Here is a 15144-nt window from a genome sequence, read left to right on the forward strand (position 1 = left end):
TAATATTAGATCTTGTCTAATGTTGTACAAGTGCTAAATAGTGTTTTTATTATATAACATATTCCAATAGCAAGTATTGTTTATTGGCAAATTTTCTGTTTAGTATTATATATACATCAAACCTATGACATTATTTTTTTTCTTTGATCTAACTGATGTTATCTGTTAAATCATTTTCCAGCTTGTCTGGAAGCCTGCCACTTTTTTAAATACAATAACAAAACCAGTCGTCAAAACTTAAATTGTAAACTATGAGAATAAATAAAAATACTTGATCCACGCTAATCCGTTAAGCATTGATGTAATAATTATTTGATTCTAGACCAGCGCCCATTTTTTGCCAAAAGAAGCGATATAAATAATTTGTGTTATTTTACCTTTTTGTAGATTGCTAAATTTCAAATTGGTAGCTTAGGTTACAAAATTTAAACATTCCACATGTCAGTTGTAGCCATGGATGAAAGCCAAACCGTCCCCCAACCAACCAACAAAGATTTAGATGAATGGATTGAACAACTTTTCGAATGTAAACAACTGAGCGAAAGCCAAGTCAAAACAATATGTGATAAGGTGAAATAAATATTGACTAAATTCTGTGGAATTTGCACTATATCTTTCGCAGCACGATAATTTGATATATATTAAAAATTGAAGAAGTGTTGATTAAAGTAATGTGTCTGTTACTGTTATACAACAAAGATTTTGTAGTGCATGCATATTTTCCATTTAGAAAAGTGATCCAACAATTTTTTGATTAAATAAAACATCGGTAAACATTTCACCCATTTGTTTGTGTAGCATACTTCATCCTAGCTAAGGTGGTTGAACATTATTTTAAAGCCACCGCCAAAGCATCTTGACTATTACTTTATCCCGAGGTTCTTCTTTTGGGATGTTCAAAGTAAAATTTGGGATTCTTAAATTCATGTCTAAATGGGATTCAAAATCCAATTCGTCTTATACCGGGTATTTAAAACCACTACAATTCTTTGTTTTATTGTGGAGGGTTATGCCTAATTGTACAAATGCGAGAGGCAAGTTTGGATAAAGGCCTGTCTTATAGTGCCTGTAAAGCCATGGAGTACATTGCAGCATTCGTTTAAAGCTACAATCAACTAATATTTAATGCCTTTTGTAGAAGTTAAATAACTAATTAAAAGTATACTAGGATTCTGCATTTCCTATTCTAGATTCTAAACCTATTATTTAAGAATCCCCTATATTTCTACTTTGAACATGCTCTTGATATCATTTGTTATTTATGCCTTGGCATTTGTCAAAAATGGAAAAAGTATACAGTTTCATTGGACTATTTTGTAGCTGGCCAAAACCCAAACGAGCAGTTAAAATCTATGAGTGTGCCTTGGCATTTGTAAAACAACAACATTATATTCCTTGGAAATCATTTACCAATGTGTCAATAAAGAGACGTTTAATTCGTTGATTTCACCATCACAGTTTGACAAGTGTCACAGTGCACACAACCAAAATAGGTTTGTTTTATTTGTATTCCTAGTACTTTTTCAACTACCTGGCCAAAAACTAAAGACAAATAGCCAACATAACAACAGTAGAGTAAACAAAAGTTCCATTGGCATTTAAAATTAAAATTCATAGTTTAAAGAAAGTCACTTAACCAAGATTTTGTCAAGTGTGTTTATTTACTGTATTTACTATATATATATATATATATATATATATACACATGTTTTATTTTATTTTTTTCTTATAGTTTGCTCCAGTCCTTTGTTTTTGTCAACATTTCTTGACCTTTTCTGATGGAAAGAACTTATTTTAAATGATATCCTTTGCTCAAACTTATTAAAATGTTACATAAAGGAAATCCAAAAGATCACTACCAGCACTAGCTCTACATTTTTTTAAAAATAGGTTGATTTTTGTTGAAAAGAGAGAATGACTAATAATAATCGCAGTAGTGTCACAACTGCACTGATTTTCTAAACTCTGTGGAGGCCCTAATAGCTGATTGGCATCACCAAAACAGTTTTGATTCAGAACCACTGGTTAAAATATGTGCGAAAGTTTGTCTACTTAAATATATGATTTGTTTACAATGTCACTTGTCAAATTAAGAACCACTGGTTAAAATAGTTAAATGTACCGAAAAAAACTCGGTAAAAATTCTTTGATGATGCCAAGTACTTCACACAACACCTTAAAATTGCCACCAAACATATAGCCAATGTCTCCAGAGACACCAAGCCTTTAACCAATGGCTCCAAAGCCAACAAAAATATATCCGATGGTGGCTCCAGCTGAAGACCATAGCTGCCATTTTTTGATTTTTTTTGGCACAGGCTAAATTATGTTACATTTGCCAAACTAAACTGTTAAGTGGTTTTAATTTGAGCAATTTAAAATTCTTTCCAGGTAAATCTTATAAAATTCATTGTTTCAATCCAGCTCCACAAAAATAATAAAAATGGCTCCTTCTCTACAATAGTAATGAAAAATGACTTAAGCTCTGATAAAATGCTTGGCACGAGTAAAACAAACCTTCCATGGCTAAACAAAGTTCCGTTTATTTGTTTAAAGTTAAACTTTTCGGTATTTTATGGTTAGCAAGCTTTTAAAACAGACATTACATCACATTCAACACTTAGTGTTAAACTTGTTTTCCACAAAAACTCTTCGCACAAAGAGTATTACATCCCATTCTTCATCTAACCTCACACAAGTGAAAATATTCTTTTAAATTTTTTTTAACCTTGTTCCATTTGTGGATCCAGTAATAAAACTATTTTTTATGTCAGAACATGGTCTGTGTTACAAACACATCACCTTATATAAACATATTTTTCTCTTTTTCTGCAGGCTCGAGAAATTCTCCAGGGCGAATCGAACGTTCAAGAAGTCAAATGTCCAGTAACGGTTTGCGGAGATGTTCACGGCCAGTTTCACGATCTCATGGAGTTGTTTCGCATCGGCGGCCGCTCACCTGATACCAACTACTTGTTTATGGGAGATTACGTCGATCGTGGATACTACTCTGTTGAAACTGTTACCCTTCTAGTTGCATTGAAAGTATGTGTTGTCGCTAAAAAGTAGTTCATGAAAAAAAAAAAAAAATTAAAAATATTTACACTTCTATTGTAAACTTTGTTACTTTTGTTTTGATTACAAGACTTAAGTTTTTTGTCCGTTGTATTTTTTTAAACTATTTTTGTCTTTAAATTCAAAGTTGATCAGATAACCTTCAAAACTATATTTTTTTTGTAGATCATAAAATGGTATTACTTTTATATGCTTTTCCAATCAGTGATATTTTCATTCCAAAATGTTATTTGTAAACTGAAAAATGCAGTTTTCTTAACATTACATATACTTCAATCCCATAAACACAGTTTATGAAATGTTATTTATAGGTTCGTTACCAACATCGAATTACAATTTTGCGAGGGAACCATGAATCACGACAAATTACACAAGTTTACGGATTTTACGACGAGTGCCTGAGAAAATACGGGAATGCTAATGTTTGGAAGTTTTTTACTGACCTCTTTGATTATCTTCCTTTAACTGCCTTGGTAGACAGTCAGGTAAGTTTAAGTCTTATTCTTTTCATATCTGTAGCTTAAATTCTTCAAGTATTAGATCATGTTTGCCTAAAAGTTATTTTTAAAAAAATCCAGTAAATTGGTTTACAGAACATGAAACATTTTTTTTTGGGAAATAAAATGACTTGCATTTTAAAACGAGGCTTCTCTTTAGTAAAATTACTTAATGCTGTTAAGAAACAACTTATTTTACAGCCGCAAATTTGAATGCGAAATCTGGTGGCAACTCTAATCCAACATATCAACACCAGGCCTACACAACTTAAAATTGTGTGTTGATATGTTGGATTGGAGTAACATACTATACAGGTGCAAATAGCAAATATTCTCCAAATACGATTTTTTCCAATATTCTCCAAATCGTATTTCATCATATTGTCGCGGTAATACACAAAGAGGTAAGGCCGTGAATAAAGTTTCACCCACCGTACAATTAACGGAGGGAAGCATTGCGAGTAGAGATGTTCAAAGCAGAATATCGGCGACTCATTTATAATGCTTGCTTTCAATGCGGCGTTAGTTTGTTTCGGGCGACCAATTACTTCGCGATAATCTTCGCCTAATAATTAAGTGTCAATAGGGTGTATTTACCGCCGCAAATTTAAATGCGAAATCTTAAGGCAGTCTGCGCCTCTCTGTTAGCACCTGTCGTGCATCTTGCTCCAACCAGCATACTACCAACATCATGCCTAAACATCTAGCAAAACTTTCGATTTAATAGTTTGCATATTGAGAACATAATAGTGTTTTTCATATTGTTTAAAACTACAGATTTAAAGCCTGTTTTAACAGTGATTGCTCGGCCCAAGCCATGGTAAAAAATTACCGAGTAAAAGTTTGCAAAAGTATAGCAAACCATAGGCGTTAAACCATTTTTAGTCTTTAAGAGAATAATAATATTTGCTTTTCAAACACGTAAGCTGGTCAAAATTTAATAAAATGACCATACGCATTATCTACGTAAATTCTATTTATCAAATATATGTTTCGATCATTCCCCAAATTCTACGCCATATTTGAACCCCTTTCGCATCAAAGGCATAAGTTAAGTGGGGAAGTTTTCGGCCCATATCTGTTTTTGCTTGCAGAAACAAGTTAAGGAAAATAAAAAACAAAATATATAATATAAAGTACACAATACAAAATATTAAAAAAAAAATAAATAAAATAAAATAAAAAAAATAAAATAAAGTAAAAATTGAAAATAAACAATAAGCTCTGAAAATATACCCCCTGACAAAATATACAACAACCGCACCCCCGTCTAGTTTTCCTTGTTATTTATTAGTTCATTTTCAAACAGGAATTTTTTATTATTTAACATTTTAATATTAAATAAAATACCTTATATGTAATAAAATACACATTAATATATTGACATTGCTTGTAGCTTCTGTTTTTAGTTATTAAAAAATGTGCCAGTAAATTTATTTGTCAATATAAACATGTTTTTAAAACTAAAATTTATTTTAACTTTACAGTAGAAAACAATGTATTGCAATGCTTTTATGTCAGAATATACTTTGAATAAAGTACACCTATATTAAAACAACTTTATTTTACTAGATATTCTGTCTCCATGGCGGCCTATCCCCTTCAATTGACACTTTGGACCACATCAGAGCGTTGGACAGGTTGCAGGAAGTACCTCATGAGGTAACTTTTACTATGCCCACATTCTTTTTGTTATTAAGTAGGTTTTACAACTTTCACTCCCGTAGAGATTGATGGATATCACTTTTTGGGACCAATAACGATTTTACTGTTTTTTTTAAGTTTTTGCCAACCCGATACCGTTTTTTATATATATATATACTCAAAATATGCTCAAAATTTAAATTAATTTAAAAAAAAAATTACATTTCAGTTTATATACCTATACATATTTATTAAACTCTTGTTTTCCATATTATTCTTTTATGTACCTCATGCATCACAAGTCCTTGTAATTTGAAATGTTGGATTTTTTGCCACTACACGCGATTAGACTGGATTTTAGCTAAGTATTTTTGTAGAAATTTGCTCAAAAACAATTGGTGTTTTTTCAAATTGATTGTTGTATGACGTAATTATATGACGTCATTCTGCAAATCCTTCCCTGTTGTCAAAAGTACTTTCATATGGTTAACGACGCTAACTTCAATAAACGACGCTAACATCAAACAACACAATAATATTTAAAACAGTTTTCTCAACTATCGCCTTCGGCCCCCTTTAGGGGCCACAAAGCAGTCATTGGGGGGCCACGGGCCTAACTCTCGCTAGGTATTTAAAATACCTTGGCGCAGTCCAGGAAAAAGCTTTGTAATGACTAACTAAGTTAATTTAAATCAAAATGACTTGTTAATTTTTGTTTTTTGTAAATTAAGTTAGTGTATTTATTCATTGATTTCGTTTAGCGGCTGTATTTGTTATTAACACTAAGAAGCAAAGTGAAAGCACAAGGTATTTTGTAAACGGGGACATAAGGGTTGAGGGCCTTTCGGATGGGGTTACGAAGCATAAAAGACGAAGAACCACTCGTATAAACTCTGGAACATCGACACTTTTACAAAATGCTTCTCGCTCAATGGTTCCCAAACTGGGGTCCATGCAGCGGTTTCAGAGGCTCCGCAATGAGATTTAGTCTTTAAGTTTTTCAGCAGTAGCAAATGTTTTTAAACATTAGTCTATGTTTTAAACATTATCTGTCATAATTCTTGGTCTTTAATTATTATGCTTTATTATTTGATAATATAGCATGTTTTATGATTTCTCTTGTAAATGTCTATTATGCTGTATTACCTGCTATCAGCGAATCGTTCGCATCAGTGAGAAATTTGTTACATTAGAAAGAGTCATGACTGTACTAGTGTACTGCAAGAAACCTGGGTTAACTGACCCTTGTACTTTTATGGGGCAGCGAAATATCAAAATCATTGCAACGGGTCTACCAGGCAAATTTTTAAAAAAGTTTGAAAACTACTTTAACTGATCTTAGTTAGACCTTTAAAAGCTGAAACAAGTTTTTACAAATTAATTTTCATCGTTTCAGGGGCCGATGTGTGACCTTCTGTGGTCCGACCCAGACGACCGGGGCGGTTGGGGTATTTCCCCTCGTGGAGCCGGGTACACTTTCGGCCAGGACATCTCGGAAACGTTCAACCATCACAACAGTCTCACTCTCATCTCAAGGGCTCACCAGCTTGTCATGGAGGTATGTGTGCTAAAAAAAAACCTTTAGGGAAAGGGTTTTTAAACTGTTTTTAAACCCTTGAGTTTCTTCGACTAGTTTTTTGGGATCCATGAGGGCCTAATCAAAACCTTAGTGCATAAATTATTTAATGGTCCCCAGTTTCAGGGGTCAAAGAGGCTCAATGAAACTCTTAGTGTATATATAGATTTCTGGATAACCTTTTGAGCAGGGTTTTTTTAAATTGGGGTTCACGGAACCCTTGAAGGTTTGTGGACCAGTTTTGTGGGATCCATGAGGGCCTAATCAAAATCTTAGCGTATACTTTGTTTTAATGTTAAACCTTTACAACAGGGGTTCTTAAACTGGGTTTCACGGGTTCCTTGGGGTATGTGGACTAGTTTTCATTAGGACCTAATGAAAACATTAGTGTATTTTGCTTGCTTTATGGTTAAACCTTTAAAACAGGGGTACTTAAACTGGGGTTTATGGACCCCTTGGGGTTCGTGGTGTGCTCTGACCACCCCAAACTTGCTGTCTGTGCACCGGACTTAAATTATTGAATGGTAAAAGTATAATACACAGCAGTCGCGTATCCAGCATAATACACATGTACACTGTACCGTCTATAATCCAGACCTGGGCCGCAGCATTTTTTTCATCCCACAGAACATCAGAACATTGTTCAATTTAAGATTCACATCACATTATTAAATTTAAACTAGGATTTGGGTATTTTTGTTACATCACTTTGTCTAAAGTGCATTATTTTTATATTAGTGCCTTAAGTTCAATTTATGTTGGAGTTATTTACCAAAAGTAAAATATAAAATCCGTTTAACTAGAATTGCACAAGACAAGAGCCTTTATAATTTTAATAAGTTTTGTTTTAATTGCATCACATGTCTTTTGAACATGTGTTTACCTGTTGTAATTGACATTACTTTGACATACAAAAAACAGTTAATCAGCCATGTAATTTGCAGTCTACTAATAATCCTTTATGAAGCACCTGTAATTTAACACCTTATACAGAAGAGCCATACATTGTGCATGTTTGTGATTTTTAACAGAAATAGCAAATGTTTTGACAAGGGGTGTTCAAAGTGGGGTTTTAGAATATTAGTTTTCGTAGGAACGATAAATTTCTTCATGTGTTAATAAAAATAATCTTCCAAATACTTAAATACTCCAAACAACCACCATTTAAAGCAGTTGCGTAAACTGCAATCTATAAAAACATAAAAAATATAGCTCAAATATTTTGCTGTGAGTAGAGTGCAACACAATGAACTCTTCGGCAATTTGACGCGGTTCAATAAAATTGTTGCATGTCATACTTTTGACCAATAGTTTAAGCTGTGCTATGCGACTTTTTTTGATGACATTAATAGTTTGATTTCTGATATGCAAAAGGTCATTTTAAGGTAATTGCAACCATTTGACTAAGACCGGGACTGGATTAGGATTATTTTTGACATCCAATGCTTACTGAGGAAACACAGTAACGTCATGTGGCATAGCGTTGTAAGATTCCCACCAAAATTATTACCATAGCTTCTGTTGTAAATATAATAGAATTTTCTTTTTAATTATTAAAAATATAAAAAAAGCTAAAATAAATTTGTTTTAGCTCTTAAACAATCCAGTATCCAGACATATTTTGTCTTCCAAGTTATTTTTTAAGTCCCAAATTATCAGCAATTACTTTGACTTATGTCTTTCGGACAAATGACTTGGGTTGAAAATCATTTTTTATTGTAGGCATTTTTTTTAATTTTTGTTTAAATTGGAACAACTTGATTGCACGTTTTGTTTTTATCTCAAGAACTTGACTTGGAATAGACTTACTCAAATTATGACTTGACTGGGTCTCAGTCATTTCAAAATGACTTGCCTACAACTCTTCAAATATTAATTATCACCTAAAATTATGTGGTTTAAAATGTTTTTTTAATGGGTTTTTCTGATTGCAGGGCTACAACTGGTGCCACGAACGAAACGTTGTGACAATCTTCAGTGCTCCAAATTACTGCTACAGATGTGGAAACCAAGCTGCTCTTATGGAACTTGATGATACTCTGCGCTATTCATTGTAAGTTGGATTGTGTGCTTTTTCAAGGTTTGGCAAAGAGTGCTCACCAGAGTTGCGAGGCTAACTCCCGAGACCCACTCCGCCTAAATGTTTGATTTTGTTGAGTCCTGAGTCCTGCTCATCAGCAATTTCTTTTTGGGGTGCCACTGCCATATTATTCATCCACCCACAATCCATGGCTGGAAAATATCCACCATTTACTACTCTTCGACCTTTTATTTACAGTTGGTGGCAGTATCTGTTTTAAAATTGGGTACTGCACATGCACACGTCGGACTCAGGACTCTGCTAGTTATACGTGGTCTTACTTGAGTCCCTTCTTTGAGTTACTTGAGTTTGCACAAATATATACATTTTTTTATATTTTTTAAAACATATTTATTAACAGGTTTCATACAAAATTGCATATTCACCTAAAGTCCTAACGGCTTTTTTTGATGTATTTTTTTGTTTTGCCCCACCTTGCAGTTTCATATTTTTACCCGACATTTTTTTTTCAAATAGTTTTTGCTGTGATAATAGTAATAATAATAATAATTAATATAGATATATTTTTTTTTTGATTTATTCGACATTTTTGGGAAAACAAATTTTTTTAGAAAAAATATTTTTTCCTTGTGTCTTACGGATATTTTACCTATTTTGAACACAAAAAATTTAAAATTATTATTTTTTTCTTTCAGCTTGCAGTTTGACCCAGCGCCCCGTCGCGGAGAGCCCCACGTGACCCGACGCACCCCTGATTATTTCCTTTAAATCGACCCCCCTGAGCAGGCCCCCTTGCCCGTACTTCACTGTTGTTCAAATAATGTGGATCACATTAGCTCACACCCAATGTACATGTGACCACCCACACTTTGCGCAAATGCTGTTTCTAACAAGCTGCTGCAATCTATCTCTAAAAAACGGTCGATTTTTTTTCACCCATTTTTTTTTGTTTTGCCCGTCACCCAGTTGGAATTCTTGTTCGATGTCTAATTTGTACATGTAAATTTTCACCCAGTCCACTTTTTTTCTCTTTGTCGTTGTTTTTTTTATACGTTTTGGCAAAGTTTAGAATGAGGTTTTTATACACGCAAAAAAACAAAATCCCGGCCTTGTTACTTCCGATATTGTGCTCCATTTCCGAAAAAAGCTGTTATGACGTTTGGTGAAAAATTCGCTATTTCAAAGGTATTTTAACCTGTTTGCAGTTCTCATTGGCAGCTGCAACCTTTTGTTAAAAACGGCAAAACGCCGAAGTTCAGATTGTGATGTGTTATTACATCGTAATATTTAGTGTCAATAGAAAATAATCAATATATCTCGGGTGTTTATTTGCCGAAAACAGGTTAATTGTGTGTAAGTACACTATGCAGGGGTCTGTAACGCAGCTTGATATTAAATGTCAAAGCCAGAAAGATAGACCAAACCGACATCATTTTAAGCAACATCATTCTGGGTGTCCGATATTTGATATTTTATACCGAAACCACAGTTTTTGGACAAAAAGTATCGATATCCGGTAACCAAATGACGTGATGGCTATGCTCAAGCAAAACTTTTTTATAACTAGGGCGATAATTTTTTTTTTTTTTGAAAATAAGAAATTTTGACCTGAAAATTGAAATTTTGACCAAAAATAAACCACAGGTTTTGAAGGTTTTATTGACTACAAAACGATCACAATAATCAGTCATTTTTTCGGGTTCAGGCTTAACTCATGAAAATACCCATTTTAAAAACAAGTATAAAAATGCAAAATTTGAAAAATGCGGTCTAAACGATTGAAATGCAACGTAAAAGTAATTGCAGAAAATTAATAAAGAACCAGTTATCGAAATAGAAAATGGAATAATTGCAATTGACCAGCGAAAAAGAAACGAAATACTGTTCAATACATTTGTCCAAATCAGAGAGGCCTCGGTGGAAAGTTCTGCTCGCGTATACCGTTTATTGCTCTAATGAAGATATAATACAGATAAACTGTCGTTGAATATAAATCTGAACTAAATTTTTTGGAAAAAATTGAACAAAAAATTAGAAAAAAATTAACAGTTTGTTTTTTAATTTTGTAAACGATTTATGTGCATATTTTTTCGATTCTGACTCGAAATAATTTTGACCTAACGTGTTAGTTTTGACAAAATTTTGACTTTTTTTGGACAGGTCAAAAAATAATCGCCCTAATTATAAGGTTCAAAGCCAATTTTAAAAACATTACTTTGACGTTAAGAAGTTTAGTTTTTTAAATAAATTTACATTTTAAGGCAGAAATCGCTGCGTTAAATCGCAATTAATGGAATTCCTATGTAAATTTGGGATCAGATCGGCACCGATGCCAACCTAGTATCGTACGCGTACCGATATTACTATTTTACATTGGGTATGTGCTACGATCCGATATTATCGGACATCCCTATAATCCTAAGTTGATGTGACTAAAATTTATTTAAAACTGACCTATAAAAGGTGGGACCGAATTAATTTTCTGAATTTTTCTCGTACCGGATATAAGTAGGGTTTGGATATATTTCATTCACATCAACTGATGATGATACAAGTGCAAATCGAGACGTCTGTATTAAGATGATTTCAATTTACTCGACCTTATTTGGCTTTACAACTCATTTTAAAGGGGTTGTTGTTAGTTTTAGCGAAGTCAGTGTTTCTCAACCCAAGGGTCGCCAACTTAAATAGTTAGATTTAATGAGGTTGGTTCTGAGCAACATTCCTCCAAAATTTACTAAAATTACGTCAGCACTAGAAATACATCATATTAATGAATTCTGGTTTATTACACGTATTCTGTCAAGAGTTAAGTGAAGAAATATTGGGTCACTGGACAGTTGACACTAGTATATTAAAAGAATATATTGTTTTAATATAATATATTGACACTCAGGAAAACATAAATGACTAGAAAACCAGGGATGTCCAACCTTTTAGCCAAATGGGCCGCATTGCCACTTTAAAAATTTCGGCAAAACCTATTTAATTAAATGGTTGACGTCATAAGTTACGTCATATATTGACGTCATAAAACAACTTAACTTATAAACACCCGCTCTTTGAGAGTGAACTCGTGCGTAAATATACAAGTAAATAACGGCATGCCGTATCATGTCATGGTACGGCACCTTTGGGCTGATATATTTCCTTGAAAAGGTCCGCAAAAACACAACTTGGAAAAACACCAATCTTGCTTAGCAATAATGGTGCACAAAATTGTTCGACTGATGTTGAAATGCGACATTAGACTCCTTTATAGTCTTAAAATATACAAGATTAGGCCTGCATCAAACACTGCGATTTCTACACGTTTTGACGATAGCGAAAACAATTGTTACTAAAAGTGAGAATAAGTAGTGGCAGGTTGGACATCCCTGTGTAGAGCGCACGACCATAAATTACCGACTAAGAGATTGTGTTTACAGTAACTTTTGTGATGTATTTGCTTATGCCACAGATTTATTGCCTATACTCGCTCCAAAGTGCAAAGTAGTTACTGGCTTGCATTATCTCTGTACTGTCAGCACAGGGATTTGTGTACTTAAGACCGCTATCCGCTTGTAAAAAAACTTCTTCTCAGTTATCGTCTTGTTGTTGGCAACTTTGATATTGCAAGTAGCATCTCCGATGTGCTAACTTGTCCGCCTTCTACAGTTTAACTGGTTGTTCGCTTATCAGATCATACAATTAATAATCAAAGGTATTGTGGTTGGCTAACGAGTTATTCGCACGCAACCTTCAAGCAACCTTAAAACGAGAGTCAAAAGCTTCAACTATTAATCTCGTGCCCCACACCTGCCCTAGTCTAAAAAGGGACAATTAACATTTCGGTATTATTCCTTTTTTGCATTATTGGCATTTGCCTCCTTTGAAATGTAATATTGGTAGCGAAGTTTTCAATTTGCAACGTTTTGTGCGTTTTACACAAAACGTAAAGTTGTCTTGGAATATAGGCCGAGTGTTTTATATAGATTTCATAAGTTTTTTAACTGGTCTACTGGTTATAACTTGCCTTGATATTGATCAATGTTGTAAACAATTAGGTCACTTTGAAATGACAAAGTTCCACTTAAGTAAATTGGTTTATGTGGAAAATTTAAGACAAATCACCACAAAGTCGAACCGTGTAACGTTTTCGGTTCGGGTTTAAGGACTTTTTGATTACGGTTCAAAGCAATTTAAAGTCAATTAGGATTTTGCGTTAGATCTAATGCACAATAGAATTGGCACAATAGAATTGACTAATGCACAATAGAAAAATCTAAAAATATTGGTCAATAAAATGTGAGTATAATTATTGATAAGGTTTAGGTCCTTTTAAAAGTTTCGGTTCGGCTCCTTAAAATCGTACAAAAAACGGTTCAGGTGTGGCAAACATTCGCCCGAACCAGGTTCATAAAGTTCTAGTTCGGTTCGAATCTCTTAAAGAACCCAAAAAATACTTAACCCAAGTCATTAAAAATCAGCGACTTAAGTTAAGTCATTACAACGCTGATATTAAAACTAATTGTGTTATAATGCAGTTAGATCAAAAGTAACAGTTAGGTCTTAAGTACAAAAGGTTTAAAAAGGCTAACGGTTTGGGCATTAAGCGCATTTATCACATAGTTTAATTCAGCGGTTCTCAAACTGGGACCGTTAGGACCACCTGCCTTCCCTGACAGAATCACAGCCGTTTTCTTGAGTATTTATAACAGATTTGCCTACAGACTTGAAATAGTCCATTTCACTAGCCTACTGAAGTTTGCAACAAGGTTTAGTTGTGGAACGAATCCAAACCTCAAGCGTGCATAAAAAATACATTGGTCAAAACTTCGCGACGTATAATCAATTTATTTTTAAAAACGAAGCGCAAAAAGAAGAACGAAGCACAAAAACAGTTTCGCTGGTATACCACGATTTTCAGGCAAAAACAAAAACCCTTTAAAAAACTAAAAATCAATTGAAAAGTGCGGATTTGAATTCTTACCGGCATTGGTCCCGCAAACAAATGGTAAAACCCTGGGCTAGGGATGTCTGATACTTGATATTTTACTCCGATACCGATGATATTTTAGAATGAAAGTACGCGATATCCGATAACAAATGACGTCATTCCTATACTTAAGCAAGCAAAACAGATCACATTAAAACATAATTGTGTTTGTTTGTTTGTCATAACTATAAATATGCGTTTCAACACTCAACAGTTGCAATTTAAATTGTCGCATGATTGTTTTTGGCTTAGTTGTAAAACGTTGTGTTTGGGGAAAATTAACTTAAAAAAAGCTACGAATGGTAGTGACAAAATCTCGATGGAAATTTTCTTTTGGTTGTACAAGGTGTGTGTTTTGGGGTTGTTAAGCACGATTTTAAAACTTACAATAAAACATTGAAAACTAACGAAGAAAACATAATTGAAAAACTACAAAGTCACGTTTTCGTGATTAAAGAACAAAAAGAAAACGAAAGAAATTCGCAACAGTTTTTTTACAAAAAAATAATTGACCGGATGATTCCAATTCGAATTGGCATCAAATATATTGTCGATCCGCAAAACATTCACGGTGACGCAGTTTGCTTTTTATAAGAGCAGCATGAAATCAGGTTTTGTTAAAGCAAGATTATCAAAGCCCATATAAAAAACATTTCGAACGTTGAATATGTGAATATGATGTTGAAAATGAATAAAGAAATATTCGAAACGTTTACAAATGCCACCTATACTTCTATATGGGCGTTAATAGTTGTCCAGCCATTATACGTTGATATAACCTCCAGCCATTAACTCCAAGGTTCTTTTTACGTTTTAGCCGGTTAAAATTAAAAACCTGGCCACAATTTAAATTGAATGATTCAAATCATTCGGCGGTTCGGCTCCGTATTGGCGCTTTTCGAAATGAAAATGTCCAGTTTAGAATCTTCGGTTCTTACAGCAAAGAATGGGTAACTCATTGCAGGCAAGTTACCAGAATCCTGATAGGAATCCATTTCGGTCGTCTGCTGTTCAAAAACGGAACTGTCGAGTGAATGAATGCTAAGTTCACTGCAGCTTACGTATTCCCAGCCACTACTACTGCTGCTGTCGCTAAACCAAGCAAGGCTACTAAGACTACTATCACTACTGCTGCTTCTAAGGCTACTGCTACTGTTGCTGCTGATTCTACTTATACTTTTCTTCCCAATTGATTTGGGGCTAATTTCGCTCGAAATGCAGCAAATTGCCGTGTCAGGTTGGACTTCCGGGCCGCTAGGGCCTGCGCCTCTCTCGCGCGCCGAAACGACTGATTGTTGAGGCTGGGTTGCGAGCCGTGCCGTGTCGTGGCGCA

At 34.1% G+C, this 15144-nt stretch overlaps 1 protein-coding gene across 1 annotated transcript; it reads left to right on the plus strand.

The window, feature by feature from the left end:
- Positions 1-391: 391 nt before the first annotated feature.
- LOC146141574 (serine/threonine-protein phosphatase 2A catalytic subunit beta isoform) lies at positions 392-10148 on the plus strand. Its single transcript, XM_083390316.1, has 7 exons — positions 392-570; positions 2836-3045; positions 3387-3560; positions 5145-5234; positions 6613-6774; positions 8727-8845; positions 9529-10148. Exons 1-7 carry the CDS (start codon positions 439-441, stop codon positions 9599-9601), a joined length of 960 nt encoding a protein of 319 aa, XP_083246442.1. The 5' UTR covers positions 392-438; the 3' UTR covers positions 9602-10148.
- Positions 10149-15144: the final 4996 nt, after the last annotated feature.

This window comes from Ascidiella aspersa, chromosome 5, assembly GCF_963924565.1.
Source record: "Ascidiella aspersa chromosome 5, kaAscAspe10.2, whole genome shotgun sequence".
In the NCBI taxonomy this organism is placed as follows: Eukaryota; Metazoa; Chordata; class Ascidiacea; order Phlebobranchia; family Ascidiidae; genus Ascidiella; species Ascidiella aspersa.